A 24,179-nucleotide genomic window follows, 5' to 3' on the forward strand; every position below is an offset into this window, starting at 1 on the left:
ATGGGGCAAAATTTTATTGAAAATCGTTTTATGGTAGCATGTTAAACACAAAGAACGTGGAAAATCGCCAAGTCAGGTTTTTCCTTTAATACCCCTTTAACTGCATCTTTAGCACCAAGAAAACTCTGAACACTTGAGCTCATTCACTTGTGAAAGAGGTTTATCATTGATGGCAGGCTGGGTCTTCTCTGTAACATGTGAAAGCAACACATTTGTCTTGATTGTGTTAAGGATGCATATGCTTCCGACCTTACGTATTCATCCACCCTTCTTCAGCAATGCTGTGAGAGCATTTATTGAAGTTAACTGCGTCAGTAAGTGAATCTGAAAGCTTTTGTTCCAAACTTTTGGAAGTCTATTACTGTATGAACAAGAAGCAAGGCTAAGCTTCATCCGTTCTGCTGATCGAGATTCAAAATGAAGCATTCGCGTTTGTTTTATGACACCTTGCTGTGTTTTGTGCCCAAGGCAAAACACTGCATTTACGACTTGCCAATTGTTTCGTTGCATTAAATTATTCACGGTGAATTATTTTATGGCAAGCTTTCATTTCCAAACGAGAAGCGAAATTTACTCAGGAAATGTCACTCTGCCTTGACATGACGCCGACGAATTTCAAAGTTCTTTGCTTCACTGTCGGCCATCGAAAATACTCAAACTAAAATGTAATCGAGTCTATCGAATCTGACGATTGGACGTCACAATTTAAAATAACTTTATTGAAACGAATGTTATGAACTGCAGGCTGAGTTAGTTTGTGAACGTAAGGAAGGAAAGAGAGCATAGACATCTTCTGGTCTTTGTCCAGCATTTGTAACCTTTTTGCTGCCCGTGCGATTAATTTGTGGTGTACAGTTTACGGATTCTAAAATGTCATACAAAGCGATTAGAAATGCCGTGGTGCTCCTGTCTCCAGTGATGAACATTTGTCTGTTGTTTCTCAGTCTGACAGTCAACAAGCTTGGAGATAAAAACGCAATCAAAGTTTGTGTTATTTTGCGCACTGCTTTGATAAGCGACTTATTTCCATGGACTTCTCAAGATTGTACTGCAGCTTAGTAGTTGCGTACCAATCAATTGGCACGACCTTCTTATTGCGCCGAGTAAAATATATGTGTCATCACAGCAGTGTTGCTTCAAGATAAAAGATATTCGTATTTTTTTTTATAAACACCAATGATCAGTGTCTTTTAGACAAGCCGTGTTTATAACTTGTGTTTTTCTAATAAATCATAACTATACGATCAATGAACAAAAAAACATTTCTCCAACTTTTTCGTCTTATTTCGACTTACACTTTACGTCAAAGTTGAGTTTGGCGTGTTTTTGGAAACCGCTAGTACGCATAAAACATTAGAACAAGCATTCATTTTTCTGAGCTTAATATTCGCTATTGTTTTATACAAAGTCACTCGTCGCCGTATTTTAAGAAATGACGTCATTTTTTTACTTTGCTACTCGTAAAACTCTTAACAGCCACACTGGGATTATCCTAATCTCAATTACGTCTTCAAATGTACAGGCTGCATTAAGACAACCTCAATTTCAGGAATCAATCTCTTGCGGTCGTCTGCAAACCAAAGATCACGGCGCTATATCAATTTTTACACTGGTTCAAATTCAGGGAACTTTTTCCATTAGAAGGTAGCATGCGAAATCTTTGGTTTTTGTTTAAATATTAATTATTCATGATATATTGACGGTAAGGTGATGCAGGGAAAGGTCTGTTACGGCTCGCAACTGCCTGTCTTTGTTTGGTATCTGCATCAAAAATAATCTTTTGTCAACCATCAGTCGTCGTTTTTGATAGAGAAATTTGACAAAATCAAACACGAACTAGATACATAAAATTTTAATCTTAGGTTTTTGTGTTGGTCTCACTATCTTGATGAAACATACGATCAACGAATTGTTAATGGATCAATGAAAGGGAAAAGATATCATTAAGCAAAACCTTTAGTTATCAGATAGCAATTCATTCCTTTGCCTCCCAAAGACAGTGAATTACGGTGTGATATTGAAAGCTATTGAACTCGAAATGCCCAGAACTTTAAAACTTTACTTCTATGAAGCAATTTTCCCAAGCTTTTAGCTTTGTAACCGCATAAGCATAAGCTCGGCTGCATAGCCGAGTGGTGAGAGGAACGGCAATCGTAAGGGTGCCGGTTCGACACCGCTCAAGAGCATGCGGCTGTGTCTTTGGCAGGACACTTAAAGGCATGCCTGAAGGTGGACACGAAGATTGGCTTCCTTGCCTTCCCGTCCACTTAATCTAAATCTTCAACCACCGGGTGTAAGCCTGGATACGACAAACAACAAAACCGCATAAGTGCTATTTTTCATGAGCAGACATGTTTTTATTGACACACCAAACAGAAGCAAGTCATGTGAAATCACATATTTTTGTATCGCCTAAAATAATTAATTTGTAGCTTCTTTTTTGAATCACTGATTTGTACAATTGTATATCTTAAAGGTACACTAATCTACAAAATCTATTTATCACGTATTTGGTTCTGTTTTCTTGTGGCAAATAGTGTGTGTTGCAAAAGCAGTGCGTAGAGTTGTAATGCCATTGAAATCGCATATATTTTGCGATCGGGTAACATTATATTGCTTGATTTTTTTAGGATACCCCTATGCATTAATTTCTCATCACAGTTTCCGTATTAAACAAGAACGTCGTAGCTAGATAAATAAACTAACTTATAACCCTTCCCATTCACATAATTTAAATCTTCACCAAACCAGTATTAGCCGGAGTACCAAGAAAAAACATGTAACGACGAATATCGTTTTCCAAAATTCACCACAAAACAACTCATTACGCTTTAATATTAAAAAAAGGCGCGCTTCATATTCACTCTTGTTGGAATAAAGTGGCGGCCAGTTTGTGTAATTGGAGATCCCAGTGGATCGCGAAACTTCTCAGGTCCGTGTCAAATTTCTACATTTGCCTGGGATACTACTATCACTAGGGATTGGGAAATCATACTTTTCATCGAATAGTTTATTTTCTGCTTGGCTCTTAACGACACCGCCTTTGCATTGATTTTACGTCTTGAAACGTCGACACGATGCAGCATGAGTCGTTGCGAATGTCAGAGCAGTCCAGTTGTTATGCAGCTGTCTGCTGATATATCTCTACCACATAACACAAGGTTCTACCCTTCTCGTCTTTGTTTTTCTCATTATTCAATCCCAACAATTTCTTGTGGTTAGAGTTACATTTTGAGCGCGTATTGATGGAAGATGAGACTCTCTTGACAAATTCGAGAATTTTCCTTTTTAATCTGCCGTTTTAAACACTTGAACAGTCAGTCAAATCTAAAACAAGGTTTTTACGTTATAAGAGTTGAAAACCGATGTTTGCAAGAAAAAAAAATTGAAGGAATTGTGTAGAGGGCAGCTGGGATACCCAACTAACAAAACCGGCTTCAATACACTTAACTGGTATTTGAAAAAAAGACGGATGTCTGTTTTTGTTACTCCATTTTTGGAAAGAATGTGTGGGGTTAGAGACCTGTTCTTCTACGTAATGCCTTCAATCTTGCCCAAGCGTTTCATGATATGACCACTCCCTGCTTTAGTAACAAGTGGCTTTTCACCATAGATTTTATCTGGGTCTTTGCTGTCTAAATCGTCCGTACTTGCATTGTATTAACGTCAATTCTTCATTTTGTTCACCCTGATCAAGATTACCGCGATTTCCGAATCACTGCTGCGAGATGGACGCGTCAAGTTTTCCTCTCTCGTAGGCTTAACGTTCGTCAACGTCACCGCAATATATAAAAGACATTTTGTGGGTTGGGTACTTTCACCAAATCCCATTCAGTGTTCCTGTCGTGTTAGTGTTAACCTCAGCGGAAACACCTCACTTATTGCACAGTGGACCCGTGCTCTATTGAGAGTTAGTAAATGATGACAGAATGAACGGAAATGTTTTACTTACATGTCAGGCAATGTAGATCTTTATGAAAGATGGTGTTTTACAGAGTTGTGAATTAGATAATGACTAGGACTTTTTTAGAGTGGGATTACAAGATCAGAGTTTGGTTTTTAGACAAAAATGGTGTTTCAACTAACATGTTTGAAGCCTTGTTTCCATTAAAAATTCTGAATTAATAGATTGTTAGTCAATAAATCTCAGTTTTAAATCAAAGCGCTGCAAATTGTTTTACCAAGTCAGTTGCAAGAATGTCTATTAACGTTAACTCTACAGACGAGTCGTGAAGAAGAAGAACTGATTGCTTGACTTGCGACGAACCTATTGTGACAATAACCAAACTTTACAAGCTCTTTTGACTGGAAAATATTTCCCAGTTGTTCCATTCCTTGCCGACCAACCAACCAACTGTAATATCTTGCTGATTCATGCTTGCATGTTAACTCACAAAGAAGACAGACCAAGGATTGGGCTTTGTGGATTTCTTGTCGAGCTCTGCAGGTTTACGTTTCAGAGATTCTATTTACCGCAACTAGTTGGCAAAATCCTCGTTTTTGCATCGTTTCAACGTGTGCAAACGTTCAGTCAGTGTAAAAAACGAATTTTACTTATTGGAAAGTGACGGCATCTATCATGTTGGTGTTTGGTGTCTGCTCGTCATGATGGTCATAACGTAAAACAACCGTTAACCCGCATGCCCTTGGGATTTGATGTCAAGTAAAGCAACAGCCGCTGGCTTGTGAGGCTGTAAACTCTGGCACAACTACGCACTTAAATCTTTACAAAATCGTAAAGCATGCCGAAAACATACCACTAAAAATAAAAGATAGAAAATGGAGTTCATATGAGAGATCACAGCTGATAAAATATGATCAATCTGTTGAAGAAGTTAGATAATGATGATCATTGACACCGCAAGATACACTTTCAACATTCTTCACCGTTGCCCGAGTTGTCAAATTGTTGTCGATGCAAGAATCGCATTGATAGTACATTGATAACAAAAGTGAAGTACTTTTGTATGTTCACCAATAGGATCATTTCCCAGAATACTAATTACTTGACTGGCTTATGTCTGCCGATTACGTTTTTCTCTGCGCCTGGCTGGCCGTGAGTCAGCTGTTGCACAGCACACGGCGAAGCGCTCGTTATCAGTGAGTTAGGATCAGGCTGAGCTGAGGTGCTCTTTGTTCAAAGAAAATGCCACGAAAAGTTCTTTTTCTCTTCTTTCTCTTCACTAGTATCTCGCCTATTCGCTGAGCGATCTTCCATCATTTGTTGCTTAACATAAGGAAGGCTCTTCGTCATTAAATGTCACGTTACTAAATGAACTGTCGCTTGCTCTGAAAGTCATAGTCAGTCAACGTTTTACAGTTTAGACTCAGGTTGTATCGTAATTTTTTTTTGTCACTTTGAGAATCTCTTTGGTGACTAGCATGATGGTGTACGGCTCTACGCTATATCAAGCCACGACGCATGATTCACTGCAGTTATCCTGCTAATTAGTGAGAATCAGTGTTTGTTTCTAGGCAGAAGGATGCTGGCAGTTTGTTACACCAGGTTCATAAAAATTGTTAAGAAAAGTGCTTTCAGCTTTACAATCGACAAATATTGTTAGTGTGTGTTTCTTCTGTAATCTTAGAGATAGTATTTTTATCCAACTAGCTGCAAAATCACTTTTATTTAATGGATTAGCATACTTGGAAAAGAGGACTTTTTATTTTTGTGAGCTTTCTTCAAAGCACTTGACGACTAGATGTCAATACAATCCGGTTAAATAAATATTAAGCTGAAGCATGTATTTTGCGAGTAAACTCTGTTGACACGTTTCTGTGTTTCCACTTGTGTGATATCTGAAAAGATGATGTTTTTCTGTAATTCAGCAAAACCTTTTCATGTTAACATGACATGTTAACAAAGAATTGTGTTTTCCTTTCAGTTTATCTGATTACGGTGCTGATTATTTGCTGTAGTGTAAATCCCGGTACATTAGCAGCTTGCGTCTTGTGAAAGCGTCCTGGATACATTTTGGATTCGCTATTTTACATTAGTTCGTTGGTATTAACTAAGTGCAAGAGTTCGACAACAAATTTCTCATCCCAGTAATGCTCGCATCTCAGCAGCCTTGTGACTGGCAACAGGTACCAGGACAAAACGGGGTCAGACTAGAAGCTTCACCCATACCCGCCCAAACCGTGCCACCGTCTGGCATACCAGTGTTGTATCAAGCTTCTTTCTTGATTCCTAGTTCTAGTACCACCTCATTAAATCGGGTAATTTTGTTTTTGACTGTGGTCGGATTAATTTGACATTCGTTGTAGATGGACTTGGACATGTGTTTTTTTTTTAACAGAGTTGGCTATGTGTTGCTTGAAGCAAGAAATTCGCTATGAATCAATTGATTCATTAGCTTGACTTGTAAATAACTTTGGTTTTCATCCTGCTCTACCGTATATAAGTTGCCTACGTGTGTTGAGCTAAAACAGCTCACCGACTACACTATCTCTAGCGCTCACTGACTCACACTCACCCAACCACCTCACACTACAACAAAAGAGAAATGTAACTTTCCATACTGCATTCAACCGCGCATACGCAATACGCATTATAACAGTTCATTTATTTCCTTGACAGGAATCAAGTAACTCCAGCAACAACAGCGCAGCAAGCGAAACTTCTCAGTCCATCAGTGGCAGTCAGGCCACAACGACCACATTTATCAATAACCACAGCATACCCAGTGTCCCTGTCACATCAACCTACATGCAGAACCCTGTCAAAAGCGATCCCGCGGCAGCCCCCACTACCGGGATGCCCTTTGCTCCGGCCCTGAAAGAACCAGCGGTGACCCAGCTAGCTCAACATCCAGGCATGTTTCCACAAGCTTACTTGCTCCCCAACGGTCATCCTACTGAATTTGTACAGGCCCAAGCTACCGTTCAGGTAAAGAAGATCTCGATAGTTCCTATACCAACCAGCAAAAATTTGCCTTTTTTGCATTGTTTCAGCGTTACAACGATGTAAAGATGGCAGTTTTTCCTGGCTAATACTGTAAGGTTATGGCAAACACTTGACATTGGAATGTTAGCGAATAATGTTAAATTGTGTATTCTGCTGTTTCATGAATCATTGAAGTAACTGCGTTCCAAAATTGTCAGTAAAACATAAACATAATGTTAGTGACTTGGCAAAAGTCAAACAGATAAATAAAACTTTCTCTAAACCAATACCACCGAAGTCTGACCTTTATTTGACCTTTAAAAAAAAACTTGCGATCTGTGCAAGCTTCCTTAATTCAATCAAACAAACTGACTCTTGAGTTAACAAGGACAGCAATTGCTTTGTGTTTCAGGGTCAACCCGTTGGAGTAACTGAAGGGACGGTCTCCTCTTCCTCGGTAGGTTACTCTGTTGCCGGTCAAACTATTCTCATGATGGACCCTAACCAAGGATTACCCAACGCAGGCGTCCCATCCACTATAGGGGTGCAGCCTATTCCTAATGGGGTTCAAACCCTCGCGTTACCGAGTACCAGCACTACGAGTGACCCTTCCACGGTAAATTTTTAAACCAATAATTTACAAGTAATTCTAATTTATGCAGGTTTATCATACCTTACATTGCAAAATAATTCATTTTTACATTCATTCAACGTTTTGCGGATTTCGTTGTCTGGACTTTCTTACTTAGACCACAGGAAGGTATTTGTTGCAAAAGTGAGCCGTTTGTATATAAGCTATAAAATGTCCAACCTAGTTTGCCTTTACTCAACCACACTTGTCAGTCTAGCTTGCTATTCTTGCTGTTTGTTGACATGTCGCGCTTGTGTCATGGAGTCATCAGAGCGCCAGATTCCATATAATCGCATTAATAGGTATTCAAAGATGAGGCGAAAGAAAACCAAGCAAAAAATACAGAGTTTTGTTGCTGTGGTACGTTGCGTACAGATGGTGCATGAGTATCAAACTTTTACGGTTATGTTTACGTTCGACAATGTTTGTAGTTTCAGACACATTTGTTTGATTATGCTGTCATAGGCAAAGGGTGCACAACTGCACAGTTTTGTATTAAAATTCTCTTGCTTGCATATAGTTTAGTTTTTTTCCTTTTTTCAAAGATCGATATGTCATCAATTATTTACAAACAGTTCTTGCTTTGTGCAGAAGTGCCACAAGTGCTTTTATATTGATTCACTATATTTCTCTCTTTCAAATTGATCCCTTGAAGGTGGTTGAAAAAGTGAGATGAGCGTCGCACATTTTCAATCACAACATTCATGCAAATGTCCTTGTTGCGCAGGAAACAAGGGTTGCCATTTTCAAATTACCAAAATCTGCAAATTTGCTACCCATTCGTCAAATCAGGTCTTTTTTCATGTTGATTTGACGTTTGCAGACAGTTCGAGGATCTGTGTTTATTACGTCTTTTTAATGTTGATTTGACGTTTGCAGACATTGAATCAATGTAAATAGGGCTGATTTGCATCGTGGCGAAGGGTAGTAAGTTGTAATCAGCAAATGAGATCTGCAGGCTTTAATGAGAATTCAATGTCATTTATTGAATCACCCTCGAAGGACCAATCGTTCATTTTGTTGCGACGTGTGTGCTTATGTCACTCGTCTCACCTTTTACAATATGCACGAAAAGTTAATGAACTTTCGGTTATCTAATCAAAAGATAAAGAGCCCTAAAGGTAGGCACTAAACTCATGTTCAACCTAAACTGCTTTCAGCTTCAGTGTACTTGGATGAATTATGATTTAGGAAAGCAATTCCAAATTCCGCTGAGTTTGACTTAAATTCTTATTCTTATTATTCGGTTATCTCCAACGCAAAATCTAAAGCTCAAATCTCCGAGTGAAGTTAGTTGCAACGACGTCAATGCCATGTCACTTTGATGTTCGGTCTGTGACATTCTCCAGGATAAGCCACGTTTTTTAGGGAAAAATGATTTATTGTTGCCTGAAAGGTAGAACACAACTCTGCGATTTCCAGTCGAATATAATACACCGGATCAGATTTGTTCTCAGTAAACAGCCTTGGCATGTAAAGGTGGAGAGTTAACAGCTGTGTGTCAAATAATCTAAAAAGCACTGATTCAACGTCTGCAGACGTCAATGTAAAAATGACTGTTTTTGCCAGTGTAGTAAACCTAATCTCCGAAGGAAAATATCCTGACAGCGAAACGCCAACGCACTAAACCGTTGTTTTTCTTCATCAGTCGGAAATCCTTTCCTCTACCTCCGCCTCACAGGACGCTGCCGATGCCGCCAAAGCAGCAGGACACAAAAGACTCCATGTTTCTAACATCCCTTTTCGTTTCCGAGACCCTGATTTGAGACAAATGTTTGGAGTAAGTGCATCAACAGTTGTGCATGTGACTTGGTATACGAAATTGCTCCTTATGGTTCGCTTACCGTGTAAAATTTTCTCTCCCTCGATTTTTCTTTCTCTCTCTCCATTTTGCTTCAAGGAAGCCTGGTCTTCATGCCGAAACATCAGGGTCGTCCAGTTGTCTGCAGTGACTCCTCCATTTCTTTGTATCATTGTTATCTTCAATTTTCAAATTTCTTTTTCTTGCAATGTAAACTTATGAAAGGTATAAATTTACTTAAAATTTGAAGTTTACATTTGTGGTTTATTCCATTCGTTTTTGAGGATCTGTGTTCATTTCAAACTGAATGTTTGCATTCACTGACTTATTAATAAAATATACTTATTTTCTAGAAATACGGGAACATCGCAGACGTCGAAATCATATTCAACGAAAGAGGGTCAAAGGTAAGGAGGTCCAAATAAAACACTCCCCAGACAGGAAAGCAACTGTTTTTTTTTACATTCAATGTAAAATATAGTTGATTTGCTGTCTGGGCTGTCAGTTTTCACTTCTGACGATCCAGTCAGCGAAAGTTGCCGTTTCTCCATTGTTAGAACGTCACTGAACGCTGAAAGGACGTAACAAGAGCTGCTTTAGTTGGTTATGAAAATGGTTTGTAATATCTTGCCAAGGTCACTGACAGCAAAGCAACCGTTCTATACATTGATTCAACGTATGCAGACGTTGAATCCATGTAAAAAAAAACGGTTGCTTTGCTGTCTGCGGTGTGGCTCGTCGCTTCCCACATTGACGGGGATTCGATTTCAGGGTTTCGGTTTCATCACTTTCGAAACGAAGGAAGAGGCAGATCTGGCAAAGAAAGGACTGCATGGGAACATTGTGGAAGGGAGAAGGATCGAGGTAAGGATTCTTTGGCTGGGCAGATGCGAAAACAAGTTTTGTAACTTGTTCCATTTCTCGCAGCCAAACTTTGTAACATATCACAGAATGATTTTATCAACTTAGAAATTCTTTTTTCGTTCATAGTTCTGCTCCAGCATCATACAAATAACGCAAGTAACCGGATGTTAATTTTACGTTAAATGTCATCCACATTGTTCATAACTTTGGACGACCCATGGAACATCTTTTGGTTTTTCAAATCAAGCTTTTTTTTATTAAAATGAAATCTCATATTTTAAGTTACTGGAAGTTCGTACCAGATTGTTATTGCCGCATACGCTTCTCTTCTAGTCCACGCTTAGTGGGAAGCTTGGTGAGTAAGGTCTTGAACACTGGGCATGGCAGGAATGAAAGGACACACTACGATATGCCTTAATCTTGGTTTAAAATTGATATTTTATCCAACTCGTTCGAGGGCAAATTGATTTTTTTCCTTTTCAAAATTGACGTTTTGTCAGCAAAAGTTGACTTTTCACGTCGTTTTGATGTCTGGCGATGCTGACAAGACGTTGAGACAATGTGAAAAAACCTACTTGCGTGTAGGCTAGCTTTAAGTTAGGAAACAATTTGAACTTGTATAGCTTTGGTAGAGAAGTACTTTTTTAAAAACCATAGACATACAATCGATAACAACTTAATAACATTGAATTGCATAATTCAAAATTAATACAGAAATGAAATAGATACATAATTTCAAACGTTTTCGGCAAAACTTTCTGCCCTCTTCAGGAAAATATCTTAATTCATCTAAACAAAACAAAATTATTCGTGAAATGTTAATAATAAATGACTGAAATTCAATAAAACTGCACTGACCTGCGTACAAGCAACAACTGACGAACAAACACAAAAGGTGGTAGCAATCTGTCATAATTATGCGGGAGTGTGGGCATGAGACGAAATAGTGAGCGGACAACATAACATAAAATAAACGTAAGCTAATACAAATTCAACAAAAAAGATGCCCCTTTAGCGAATAATTGTTTGTTGAGCCTGGGGTTGTGCTGCTTTATTTGGAGTGCCTCATGAATTTTAGTTTCAAACTCTGATTGACAGTTGCGAATTATCTTGAATGAATCTAATGTAAATTTGATGTTGGAACAAATACTGCAGTCATAAATGTGGTCTTTGATTGCACTGTTAACATTTCACGAATAATTTTGTTTTGTTTAGATGAATTAAGATATTTTCCTGAAGAGGGCAGAAAGTTTTGCCGAAAACGTTTGAAATTATGTATCTATTTCATGTCTGTATTAATTTTGAATTATGCAATTCAATGTTATTAAGTTGTTATCGATTGTCTGTCTACAATTTGAACTTATAATACAAAGTATGCGCATGATTTTTACATGTCAAAAATACGCTTCATTTTCAAAGAAATACGATTACGTTTGAAGATCCTTCATTATCAAGGCTCAAGTTTGCCCTCGAACTGTCAGGTTTAGCTGAACTATCAAAGTTGCCATTTTTCAACGTTAAACAACGTCAAAGCGATACAAAAATAGCAACTTTGGTTTGCTGAAAAGTTGGTTAGTTTGTGTAAACAATGTCTTGCAAATCATCAGCCGCATCAGCCAGTTGGCAAACTATGTTCCAGTCAGCCAATCAGTCTATTTTTACATTGATTCAACGTCTGTAAACGTTGATGTCTGCAGACGTTGAATCAATGTAAAAACGGGTTGATTCACTAGCTGAAGTGTTTCTCTCTTGATGACGTTTGGTCAATCCAAAAGAAATGCTGTTTGCCAACTGATGACAGCAGCTGCTTCCCATTCTATTGAAACTTACTATTTTTGCATTGTTTCAACGTTGTAACGATGCAAAAATGGTATCTTTTACTAGCTGGGACGCCCTCGCTTGAAATCTTGCCTGATGAAGACAGAGTGATTGTGCTTGGGTTACGTGATGAAATAGTAATTCTTTCTCCTTTTTTCTTGCACTTTCAAATCTTTTGCTATTTTTGTCTCATCATTATTGCAGCCTGCGCCCTGCAGGATTTGCGAAGGCACAAGGCACTTTCAGTGCCTCCATCCAATCATCCATCGAGTGATGGTTTTGAAGGTGCAGTTTGGCCGAAATCGCAAAATGCTTATTGCATAGAATAACATACAAAAACAAGCGTATCAGTTCCAAAATTGAATTATTCATACTTTGTAAATTATGATCGCCGTTTTATAAACTGTGCGTAGGTTTTTTCAACAACTCCATACTGCTTGTTATCGTTTTTTCAATAAAAAACTCTTTACCATATGTCTTAAATTCCAAAACTTTTTCTGCTTCTGTTCTTCCTTCGAAGTACTTACAGCATGAGGTTTACAAATGCATTCGATCTCATTTGCTTTGCTACGTCCAACATAGATTATGGCTGATGCTGGTTGGAGTTGGGTTTGAAAATGCTTTAAAAGTCGACTGCATATCTAGCTAGCAATAGTTGCTTCTTCTACCTCTTTTCAACGTCTGCAAACGTAGAAACGATGTAAAAAAAGTAGTTTTTACTAGCTTGGATTAGTTGCACACCGTTGACGCATGACTTGTGAAAAAGTCTTGTTTCAAACAAGCTTGCCAAGTTTGTTCAGAATGTGATTTGTCACTTTGATTCGAATCTGTGTTGATTTGCTTTTATAAAAAAGCCAAGCGGCCCAAGATAATCTAAATATCTATTCACAATGTATTGGCTCTCAAATTCAATGTTATGTTGTGGAAGGTGCAGACTTCAAAGAAAACGGTACTTTTTTCAAATAAACCTTTGGCTGATTTTTATTGTCCATCCGATTCAGCTCAAGTGAAGTTCCCTGTAGTGGGCTAGTGGCGTTTTGTCAATCAAAAACACCACAATCAAGACGTGTACATTTATCGAGATTTTGTAATTCCAAATTGCTTGCTTGAGTTTTAATTTTTGGAAAGTCGTGTTTGCTAATCTACGCCACCGTTTCTTTCCTTTGCTCAACCACAGTTCACAATTCTGCAACAACAAAGAATTTCCAAACAAGCCCAGAAGCAAACGTTGAAGTGTGGATGGAAATTAAATTATTTCAGTCTTGGACCAGAGTAACAGCCACAGATACATTGCTTGTCTGGGTTTCAAAAACCGTTTAAAATTCAATTTCGTCTTCTGGCAGCCGGGCTTGATGTTAAAATTTCCCTTTGTTTGGAATTCATTTATTATTTAAAACCATTACGTCATGCGCTATCTAGCGACGGCTTCGCCAGCTTTGTTTCTCTAAAAGATTACCTCATGCTTCGAATTCCAACGCTTAGCGCCTCGTAAAATAAATTCATCAACACACTGATCGTTGTGTATAACATAACTTCCGACATACTTGTCGGTCGTGTAGATTTATGGCAAGGACTTCTCAATACTTTTAAACGGTAGCTGTGTGTTTTTGAAACCTTTCCAATTGAAAACAAAAGGATCCTTTTTTTAATTGATTTTACTTCTGCAGACGTTAAAACAACGTGGAAAGGATAAATTTTGCTTCCTGGATTTCGCTTTAGCAAAGGAGTGCGTTGAAAATGTTTTCTTGATGTGGAAATTCAATGAGTTAGGCCAGTAGTTCTCAAACTGTGCGTCGCGACGCCCTGGTGCGTCGTTTCACTTTTCCAAGGGCGTCGCAAAATAGTTCCGTTTCTTGGCTGAACTCAGTTTAAGATTATAAAAATGAGGTTAACCCTTTGAGGACCGCTGGAACACATGTGTCCAATGCACTTAGCCGATTAGCCTACACCGCAATTAACTAAAAAAAATTGCCACTATGCTGATACCCTAACGTAGTATTGGATGTCTATCCTTCAAAAAAAAGTTGGAAACTCTGAATCATTTTCCTTGGTGTTATTTCAGTTTGAAAATAGTGAAGAGTTGAGGTTGCAAGTGCGTTTTCTTCTCTTCAAATTTGCGAAGCATATGTATTTACATTTGCCCAAGCTCGAGTCGAAATTTTCAAAATACTTCCCGGAAAATTTTTCAAACTACGAATGGACTCGTGATCCTTTCATAGTAGGAAATCTTTGGATTCAATGAATGACGATTATCCAGGTTTGGTGAAAGAAAGCACTGCGAATTATTATCCCATTCGCTACGTCGTATTTATGTAAAGCAAAATTTTCTGCCTTGGCGGTGATCAAACCAAATATCGTTCACGAATAAATACTAAACAGTGAAAGAGAAATGCGGGTGGCAAGTTCAAAAATTCTCTCAAGATTCAATGAACTTTGTGAAAATAAACAAGCCCACGCGTCACATTAAATAATATGCATTGCTTTTTGTTGTATCAATAAACAAAACTTTAATCATAAGTTTCTTCATTTACTTTTATTTGCTGGTGCGTCGCAAGTCCAGAAAACTTTTCCAGAGGCGTCGCAACAAAAAAAAGTTTGAGAACCACTGAGTTAGGCTATTAAGTTTTCATCGCCTTTGAAGGTTGCTCCGTGTCTCATTGCTCCTTGGTCCTGACCTAGCCGACAAAAATTGTCGTTTTTACATCGTTCGAACATCGCTAAGCGTTGAAGCGATGTGAAAACGACTGACGTTGCTTGCTTGGGAGTAAAACTTTGAACATGATCTGGATTAATGACCCCCAGTGTTGCCCTTTCATGAACAATATCTGCTGAACATTTATTATGTGCTTTTTTCCCCAAAATGGAACGGACAGTGCGCATGTGCGTTGCACCGGCTGTGTTGGCTGATATAATTGAACACCTTAAGTTGCGCATGATGCATTGTGGGGTTGGGTTTTGAAAACCCTGCTATCCGTTTTAATTCTTGAACGGGAAATAAATGCTGATCGAATGGTGTTTAGTAATCTAATATTTCGCTGGAATAGATAGCTGTCGTTGTTGCCCCGACGTCTTACGCGGGTACATTTTCTTTCATGCAAAGTGTACAACTATATTCATTTGCGTATAAAACTTGGTTTGTTCTTACACTTCGATAGGTATGTCATTGTTTCCAGCTTTGAATGCAAGCGCAAATGTACGTTAACGTAACGCCGGGTTAACGATATTAACTGCGCAACATTTTAACATCGTTATGCACTTGTAACGTCAGTTATTCTTGGCCGAATTGCGCCCTCAGTGGAACTGGTGGTCTGAATAAAAGTAGAAATTGTTCTAAAAACAACCAACAAATAAAAAGTCGCTAAAATAAAATTTGTCTTCAATTTTGATAAAGTTGACTTTGTGTGATAACAATATATCAGCGAAAATATAGGACAGAAAAAAACATTTTTTATTCTCCTGCCTATCGTGTCACAATACCTTGAGACCGTTCGCCCACCGATATACCAAGTTAATGACGTATCATACTTTGTTAAGTTTGATGAGATTCAGCTTTGTGCAGCGCGTGCTAGACAAAGTCTCATTTATATTTTCCTGGCAGATTTTAATAGTGCTTGTGCGCCCTGTTCAGCAGCTCCCTCAACACTGATATCATCTGTTTAGAAACAGAAATTTTTTCCCCGTTTTTTTATGAAGGTTATGTTGTAGTGCTGACTGCTGACGAAACAGAAGAGACTTGCAAGTGTGGTTTCGTACATTGTATTATTTTTGTGGGTGACCATATTCAACGTACAATTGGGCAAAACAAAGTTAAGGGTTACAAAGAAGGATCTGTGCAGACTGCAGATTGTGACAAGCTAAATCACAATTACAATGTTAATTAAATGAATACTTTCAAATGCCAGTGTTACTAAAAGTAAAACGGTACCCTGTATTTGGATGTGATTCCAGTAACTAGATCTACTGCAGATCTTGTTTTGCCTTGGTGTACATTTCATAGCCTCTTCATTGCCAACAGGTTTTGAGCGTTGAGTATGTTTTCACTTTTGAGTATCAAGGTTACTTAAAATTTTAAAAGTTTTCTCATTGCAAAGAATCTTTTCTTTCTAAGATTGCTCGTTGCTCCTAAACACGTCATAGCTACTGATTTTGCATGTCTCATTGTCCTTCAAATACCAATGGACTGTTGGGTGGCTACTCTATGAACAATGCATATGTGCATCAAGGTTTTAATTTGCCGCTATTTGAACAATTTTTTCGTTATCATATTCTCGATTCAACATTGAATGAAGTTGAAATAACGGGGTTTAGCAGTTTGTGTAGTTGTAATTGCTGTTTTTACGAATATTTTTGCTTGTTTTATGGATCTGGAGAACTTGTTGAGCAGAAAGGCCATGATAGTGACGTCACTTAGTGATTTATCAACATTTAAAATAAGAAGCAAACTAAGCTAAAAAAAGTTACTGCATTATTAGACATTCACTGACGTCATAATATTCCACAAGTAGTCGAACAATACACATTTAACAGCAAAAGACCATCTCAGCTACCAGGTTATTCTCTCTGGCAACTTTTGGAGCACAAAGAAAATAACGGGATGCAGATATAGCTTTCAATGCTATGACATTAGGTTTCGATGCTTAACCTAAAAAGCATTAAACTTCACCCTAAACTGCCGATTTACTGAAGACTACTTGTTCCAGGTCAATGACGCCACTGCCCGGGTGCAGACCAAGAAGCCAGCTGGTCCTGTTTTGAACGGTAAGAAGCTGCACGATGCATGGTTGACTAACTCACATAGCAAAACCCGTCATTTTTACATTGATTTAACGTCTGCAGACGTTAAATCAATGTAAAAATGACGGGTTTTGCTACCTGGAAGTCACGCTTGCACTTTCTTTTAAGGCTTCTTTACACTAATCGCACCAATCCTGCTGCCCATTTGTTTATTTCAAACGTTTGTTTCGATCCCAAGAAGTGCAATCGTTTAGACTTTTGCGAACATTTAAGAGCATGGTTCGTTTCATCGTATTCTGAGCCAGGGTCTGCTACTATTCGGTGAGTCCGATTCGGTGAGTTCCTAACCTCAAACTCCTAACCCTAACCCCTAACCCTAAAACGGCAATGATAATTAGGCTACAGTACCCGATAATTTAAAAAAAAAATTGAAAATACCACCGAATAGGGATCGGACTCACCGAAACGGGCCATTCCGTCTTAGCCATACGCCTACAGTACTAGGCGAATACTACGATAAATTAAATCTTTTTTCTTTTTAAATAGCCAAAATTGGTTTAAGTCGTGATAAAACTTTCGTCGTCCTGTCATTGTGCTTCGATAGCAAACGTTGCTTTTTGTTAACCAACACCAATAATAGTTATCGCATATTAGTTGAATAAATGTGAGCTTGGCAAATATCATGTCTATTTGTCGTGCAGTAGCACCACAGCAGTCTGTGCAGTAACATTATTTAATTTTGCATGGTACAGCACACATACAGTATATGGGTTTGTAGATGATTGTAAAGTGACCGACTTGAATAATTTTGATTTCCATTTAAATTATGGTGTGTTCAATCCAGCATTGATATGTCACTGTGTGGTTATGGTGGCATAAAAGCTACCCAGTCAACAAACATCCGTCATTTTTGTATAAATTCAACGTCTGCAGACGTTGAATCAATGTAAAAATGACGGATCTTTGTTGACTGGAATGATGTTTCGTATTTCATTTTTTGGACTTGTAACAAGACTTCAACTCAACCAACCAGCAAACTTGCTCTTTTTCTACATTGATTCAACGTAAAAAAAAGTTTTAATTTGTTGACTGGGATCGTGTCTAGATACCCCAGAAAAGATCGCAATCTATCTTAACATCACAATTGTTTTACTAATGTCTTAAAAGCGTGTTTGAAAGCAATCGTTTTATGACAATTGTTTTTGAACAATCAAGTTTCTTTTATTGTTTACAACATTGATTTTACTTTACACTAACGTAGAAAAATCGAAAACGATGTTTATTATTTGGGTGTTCTCTTTGCTTCTCCACAGCTCCTAACCAGCAAGAGTTATATCCCGCACAGCAAATCATCCGTTTTACATTGATTCGACATCTGCAGACGTTGAATCAATGTAAAAAACGGTTGATTTACTGTCTGAGTTGCTCTAGCGGTTGTGAGGGTAACTTGCGCAATCTTTAATGCAATAGTCCAGTACTGCTGTGCTTGACAATGCGTCTAACTTATATATAGCTGGTTTTAAGCAATTTGAAACAATAATTCTTGATTTCTTATGATTACCTAATACCTGGTACAATACAGTTCTGTTTGAACGAAATTCTACAAAGTCGGTTTTCAACCACCAGCAAGCGATCGACATACTTTCTTTATTGTAATTTCCCTTTTCATTGACTTATGGGAAATGCAAGACCTTTCAAGCTGCTTGATTTCTATCACGTTCTTATTATTAGGTTTGAAATTGCCTCCAATGGTGACGGCTAGTCTGTATGACCCATTGGGTATGTAATTGTGCGCATGCTTTTGTGTTTCTCCTTAATTTTTCACTTTTAACTTGAGTTTCGGATTTCTATGCATGGCTTTCAAATAATGTTTTTATGAGTTTGGTTTCTCTCTATCTGAAAAGAGGCGAGAACCGAATGTAAATTTTAACTTAAATTTTCTCCTCTTAATTGATGCAAATTAACGTCGATTTTACGTGTTAAAGTTGTTTTTATGTAAAATCACCAAATTGTTACATAAGTTTTCAGTGCATGCTCATTTCGGTCAGGTTCATAACTTGAGCTTAATTTCACGTTGAATCTTATTCTTTTTTCGACTACCTTATATCAACCGTTTGCCTGTTTCCATAATATCTGAATGAGTGATAAACTAGTTGCTTCCTTATCTCACAGCTGCCCTTCAAGTCAATCCTCTTGCCGCTGCTGCTGCGAACAGACAACTGGCATTAGCCAGGGGTCGGGGCAGAGGAGGTGTTTTGATAAGGCAACCCCCTACCGCAGTGGGTGCCGCTGCGGCCGCGGGGGGTGTTGCGTTTCAAGCTGCCAATGGAAGCCTCATACCGTAAGTCCTTGTTTTCACTTTTGCTTTATAGAGCGGTCCGCTTGCTTTCCTTATTGTAATTTCTAAACAATCTTTGGCATTGGCCTTGCTTTTCGTTCTTTTTTCTCATCGCGCTCATTGACAATAATAATAGTTGATCTTGAATATCTTGCCATGTAAAATAATTTATTCTCGCTAGAGTGAGATCTATGACTTTCATCAAACCAGACAATCAATCGATTTCCTCTTGAAAGACCGTTTCTTCGGTCACACAGTTTGTGAGATGACTCCATTTAAATATATTATGTTTTTTATGTTCTGTAGCTGCAGTCTTGGCCAAACAAACCTGCATGTGCCCTTTAAGTTTAAACACCATGTAAGGTTTAGTTGCCCTTCTTGCTTGTTGGCTTGCTGGCTTATAGGATATTGTACTGTTGCTGATATTTTTTCGTTTCGCATAAGACCAAAAAGTAAATTGGAAATGTTTTTAAAATTCAAGTGAAATAATTCGGTCTGGATAATCTTGATTGAGATTTTTTAAGCTATACATAAGCTAAGTCAATCAGCTATGCATTGCAAGCTATGCAACCGAATCATTCATGTAATAATGCCTGTGACGTTTCAGTGTCATGTACGATGCCAATTCGATATACGCCCAGCAACCAACCTACGCCGCAGCCGTGCCTGCAGGATATGACCTGTCTTCTCTTACTGCCGCCGTACAAGGTGGCCAGGTCGTATGGGTGAGTATCTCAGTACAGTTAATTGTGCTTTTATGTCTTGAAGAGAACTTTTGGTTTCGTTTAGTTTTCAGTATATCTTTTTTTGTATGATGAAGACAGCCGACAAAAATACCATGAAAAGTTCTGCCTTACTTCACTCGAAGGTTTATTTTTATGCTAGCACGCTCAAAATATTCAGTTTTTTTTTTAGCTCTAGCTAAGGTGTTATAGTGATTTCGATTTCAGATCGAAAATATAAGTAAGAATGATGGTGTCAATACTGCCTCGGTTATTTTTGTAGATCAAAAATTAGTAACGTTTTTTTTTTTTATTACCTTCAGCAGCAACAACCGGGTGGTGGGATCGCCGCTGCCCCTGCGGGAGCTGCCGCATATACAATCCCCCAATACGCGACCACACGGTACATCCAAGCTGCCCCTGCCAGTCAAGCAGCCGCTCAGATCCAGCCTGGGATCGCCTACACGGCCGCAGGTGCTGTCGCCGCGCCTCAACAGATCACCTACACCGCGGGAACGCCTCTGCTGGACCCATACCAACAAGCCGCCTTGACACCGAGCGCTTACGGGGTAAGACGCATGGCTTGTTTACGTGCACGTTGACCAAACAGTTTTAATTTCTGAATTGTGTAGGCTTTGCTAAATGCGCATTCCGTGCATTTACAGAACAACTATCAATGTTTAATAGGAGTGGCCATATTGTTGTAGCGAATGTACGAAACAGCGTGCGAAGTAATTCGGCAACGATGTTGAATTGTTTTCAGAACCTTTTTTTTAAATAAGGATAACTCGTTTGCTTGAACACTTCTCATCAGGAGAAGATAAAAGTTTATACGTTGTACCAAACACTGTGAAACGATTTGACAATTTTTTTCCTCTTAGTCGCCTATCCCGCTATCCCCCGTGGTTTAACATTGCAATCTTCGTGCAGTGGTAAGTTCACACGAACGCATGCTGGCATGCACAAAGTTTGACAAGTGGCGCGCTCAGGTTGACTGAACCGGTGTGGGTTTTGTATCATTTTTCGGTCACGTACTGCAAGGCTTGTCATGGATGATAGTGAATTGTTGTAACAGTTTCACCTTTACTCAGACGGTTTGTTTATGTCAATGCCGGGGCTTGGCCTAATGTCACCCCACTGCGCCCGTGGAGGGTCTTTTTGGCTTCTTACATATTGCAGTTTTGGAATGACTTGCTTCAATTTTGCTCAGTTCACAAATCGCGTTGTTTTAACATTGATTCAATGTCGTTCTGACGTCGAATCATTGTTAGCTTCCCGTGGTTTGGACAACCAAACAAAACGTCGTATGCTTTGATTGTGCACGTGCATTGTCTCATTCGCAATTACAATTAACGTCATTGTAACGTAAGAAACGAACAATCCACTTGACACTAAAATGATGTCAGAATGGAAGAAGTCAGAACCATTTTGTCTCTTACGTGTGTTCTGTTGCTTGAGCCGTAGCCCACATGATTAGCTTTTGGTTTGCTGAACAAACACAACGAATCGTTTGGATACTTTGATGTTGGTCCACAGCAAGTTGTTGAAAATGTTGTTTTGAGAATGCGCTGAATGTCCTTCATGTTTGTCCTTGTCACATCCTACCACGTTGCTGCCACTTCTGGCAGTGACGCAAAGACAGTGCTCCCTTCCTGGCTGAGCTCAGGGCTCTGGTGTCAACGTCGTAATTTCTTTGTTGTTTATAATAACAAAGTTCCTGCAACATTTGGTTGTTTCAAAAAATTAATTTCGTGCGGGAGCGCTACTCTACGCCCGGTCGGTTTTCTCTTTCTGTCTTTAGAAATGTTGCGTTGCCTGTTCTAACAAATGCACCAGCGAATGGTGACATTTTTGTTGAACGTAACTTACGTAAGTATGATATCAATTAGTTTCATACAAACAAACTTTTCACCTGTCAAGATATTCATGTTCCTTTTTTATGTTTAACTCATTAAGTTTGTTCTTTATTGTCTAACTAATCACTCCATGACAAAGTATTTTTAGTTTTTATGTTGAGTGATAGACTTTAGTACTTTTACTCTGCTAGCTAGTTTCGTTTTTATAGGTTTCAAAAACAGGTTTATGTACAGATTTGTGGGATCTTCTGATCAGTGTCATGAGACAACACATTGTTATTGGAATTCAGTGTGTTGCTAGTTTTTAGCCAGACGGAAAATCAACCAATTTTACATTGATTCAACGTCTGAAAACGTTAAGTCAGCGTAAAAAACGGTCAATTGGCTGTCTAGTTAGCTGGTGTAGAGGGACCCAAGTATGGTCAGTGGTCACCTGCAACAGTTTTGTTGTCGAAAACCGTCCAAAAGAGACGATATTCTTTCGCTAGTGTTTGCTTAAATGCAGTTGGCAGCGTATGAACGATTTTGAGTATTTTCCTTTAGATATCTTTTTGTAAAATGTCTTGTGGTCGATGGTTTGTAAACTTTGTCTGACTTGGGAAATCTTCTCCCGTGTGCGTGCCACCTGCATGCCAGCATGAGCCCCACGTACCCCATGAAATACCTTTCGGATATATCCACCCAACGGATTAGATGAATGTGTGTACGCCTGTACGGATATATCTTCTCGGGCAGTGGTCGGCAAATGATGTGGCGTCTTTACATGAGTTCGTAACCATCAAAAAATAGCTGTCATTATTTTAGTTTTGTGAAACGAATGGATTGCTAATGGCACATGTGGTTTAGTTTTAGCAAGAGCTTCATCACAAGTAATTCCGTGTTTTGGTACAAAATGTTTACAGAATCAAATCTATGTGCAATGCGATGTCAAATTTTGTGAATCGGTTTACTCCGCGGTTCTCTCAGTTCCTGTAGGCAATTACGATTTCTGCTTGGTTGCTTCATTTTGATCCAAAATCAAAAAAAAACACTGACACTTGAACACAAAGTGCTCCTAAGAGACTTCGGGTCTAGAAAAAAAAACAGTTTGCCTGCCACTGCCACTACTCCAGATCATTTTCCATCATCGGCTGTAGAAGCTTATCTTTTGGTGCAGCCTGTGATTTGTGCTCATCGGATGACTGCATAGCTGTAGTGCCGTTTTTACATGGTTTCAACGTTGCTAGTCGTAAAAACGGCAACTCTTGATGTCTAGGTATTAATCATTGCCAGAGTTACCGCTCTTAATGTTACCGACGAAAAGTATGTAAAAGCGAATTGTAGTAGAGCTGTTGTAATGATCGGTCGGTATCTCAATTAGTAGTTATCACCTGTTTGCTCAACTGCTAGAAGTTTCAATGTTGTGCTTCAGCTTTTACTTTCATTAGACCATGAAATCTTATAAATCCATTGTGTTATTTCTATGGCGGTAATTTACTTACACGTAATTTACTTGCTTTTCAGGCCACATTAGCCCACACCAGAGGATACAGATTTTCGCCGTATTGAACAGGTGGAGAGCGGACAATAGCATCCCTACCTTGCCCGACAACACCAGTCGGGCCACAGCATAAAATCGTGACCTTATCTTATCCGTCCTGTAACGAACGAGATTCTTTTCCCTTGCAATTGTCTTAACGGTACACTCAACCACCAGAGAAACGGCAGATCTGGGGGCGTGAGCTGCCGACGAGCTGAATGTCTTGCAAACAGTGGCTCAGACTGGCAGTTGCAACGTACAAAGTGCTTTTATCACCGTTCTCTTGTATTTATATGTGCAGTACAACAATGAAATTGTAGATTTTGCCCGCGTTGCTGCACGCCCACTGCTGATCATCGCAATAGTAACTATGTGTTGTGCAGTTAAGACTTTATGCTTTCATCCATTGTACAGGGAAGTTAACCAACGAGACTTGAAAGTACAGCATAACATCTTAATCGCTGCCATTTTCAAAGCAATGTAGCTACCTTTTCACTGAATGTGCAAATGAACATATTGATAACATTGCACAAAATGTCTCTCGTAGAAAGTTTTGTGACAAGTAAATGGGATTTTAAGTTATGTGATGTGGGGCACGGAGCTGCATTTGTCTTATCCGCCGCACTACAAGAACTGTGGCTACGAATAGCCCGACATTTCTTGAAGACGTGTCAGGCTTGAAAAAAATTCAAATTAGGGGTTGACCCTTCTAGTGTGGCCCCAACAGTATTCCGTAAAGGGTTGTTTTTGGTAGCAATCTTTATCGTTTTGACCAGATTGCATTACAGTACACAATTAGGTACAATGTACAACTGGAAATGGACGAGATGACGATAAGTTGATAACGTTAAATATTTCTAGAGGTTAAATATTTTTGAACTCCTTTTATTGACCTGACCCGTGTGATATGTTTTGTGTCTTTGCGAAATATTGCGTCCTTAATAAAAATGGATTTGTACTACACATAGCATGATTTAACTCGATTTACGTTATCTTAGTTCAGGGGTTTC

At 38.8% G+C, this 24,179-nt stretch overlaps 1 protein-coding gene across 4 annotated transcripts in view; it reads left to right on the top strand.

Annotated features, from left to right (window-relative positions):
* LOC145781064 (uncharacterized) overlaps positions 1-24,132 on the top strand; it is a 36,196-nt gene extending 12,064 nt beyond the window's left edge. Inside the window, exons 1-13 of one of the 4 annotated variants that reach the window (XM_082592798.1) lie at positions 5,961-6,219; positions 6,581-6,889; positions 7,299-7,502; positions 9,166-9,297; positions 9,672-9,725; positions 10,090-10,182; positions 16,701-16,758; positions 18,466-18,513; positions 18,907-19,075; positions 19,680-19,797; positions 20,118-20,363; positions 20,676-20,726; positions 23,154-23,273. In XM_082592798.1, coding sequence (XP_082448924.1) covers positions 6,052-6,219; positions 6,581-6,889; positions 7,299-7,502; positions 9,166-9,297; positions 9,672-9,725; positions 10,090-10,182; positions 16,701-16,758; positions 18,466-18,513; positions 18,907-19,075; positions 19,680-19,797; positions 20,118-20,363; positions 20,676-20,705 — 1,629 coding nt within the window. In that variant the 5' untranslated portion in view covers positions 5,961-6,051 and the 3' untranslated portion in view covers positions 20,706-20,726; positions 23,154-23,273. Of the gene's footprint in view, positions 1-5,960; positions 6,220-6,580; positions 6,890-7,298; positions 7,503-9,165; positions 9,298-9,671; positions 9,726-10,089; positions 10,183-16,700; positions 16,759-18,465; positions 18,514-18,906; positions 19,076-19,679; positions 19,798-20,117; positions 20,364-20,675; positions 20,727-23,153 lie in introns of those variants that run through there. The other 3 variants (XM_082592797.1, XM_082592800.1, XM_082592799.1) reach the window with 3 other exon arrangements.
* The last annotated feature ends 47 nt before the right edge of the window (positions 24,133-24,179 follow it).

The sequence above is a fragment of the Aplidium turbinatum genome, chromosome 12 (genome assembly GCF_918807975.1).
Source record: "Aplidium turbinatum chromosome 12, kaAplTurb1.1, whole genome shotgun sequence".
NCBI lineage: Eukaryota > Metazoa > Chordata > Ascidiacea > Aplousobranchia > Polyclinidae > Aplidium > Aplidium turbinatum.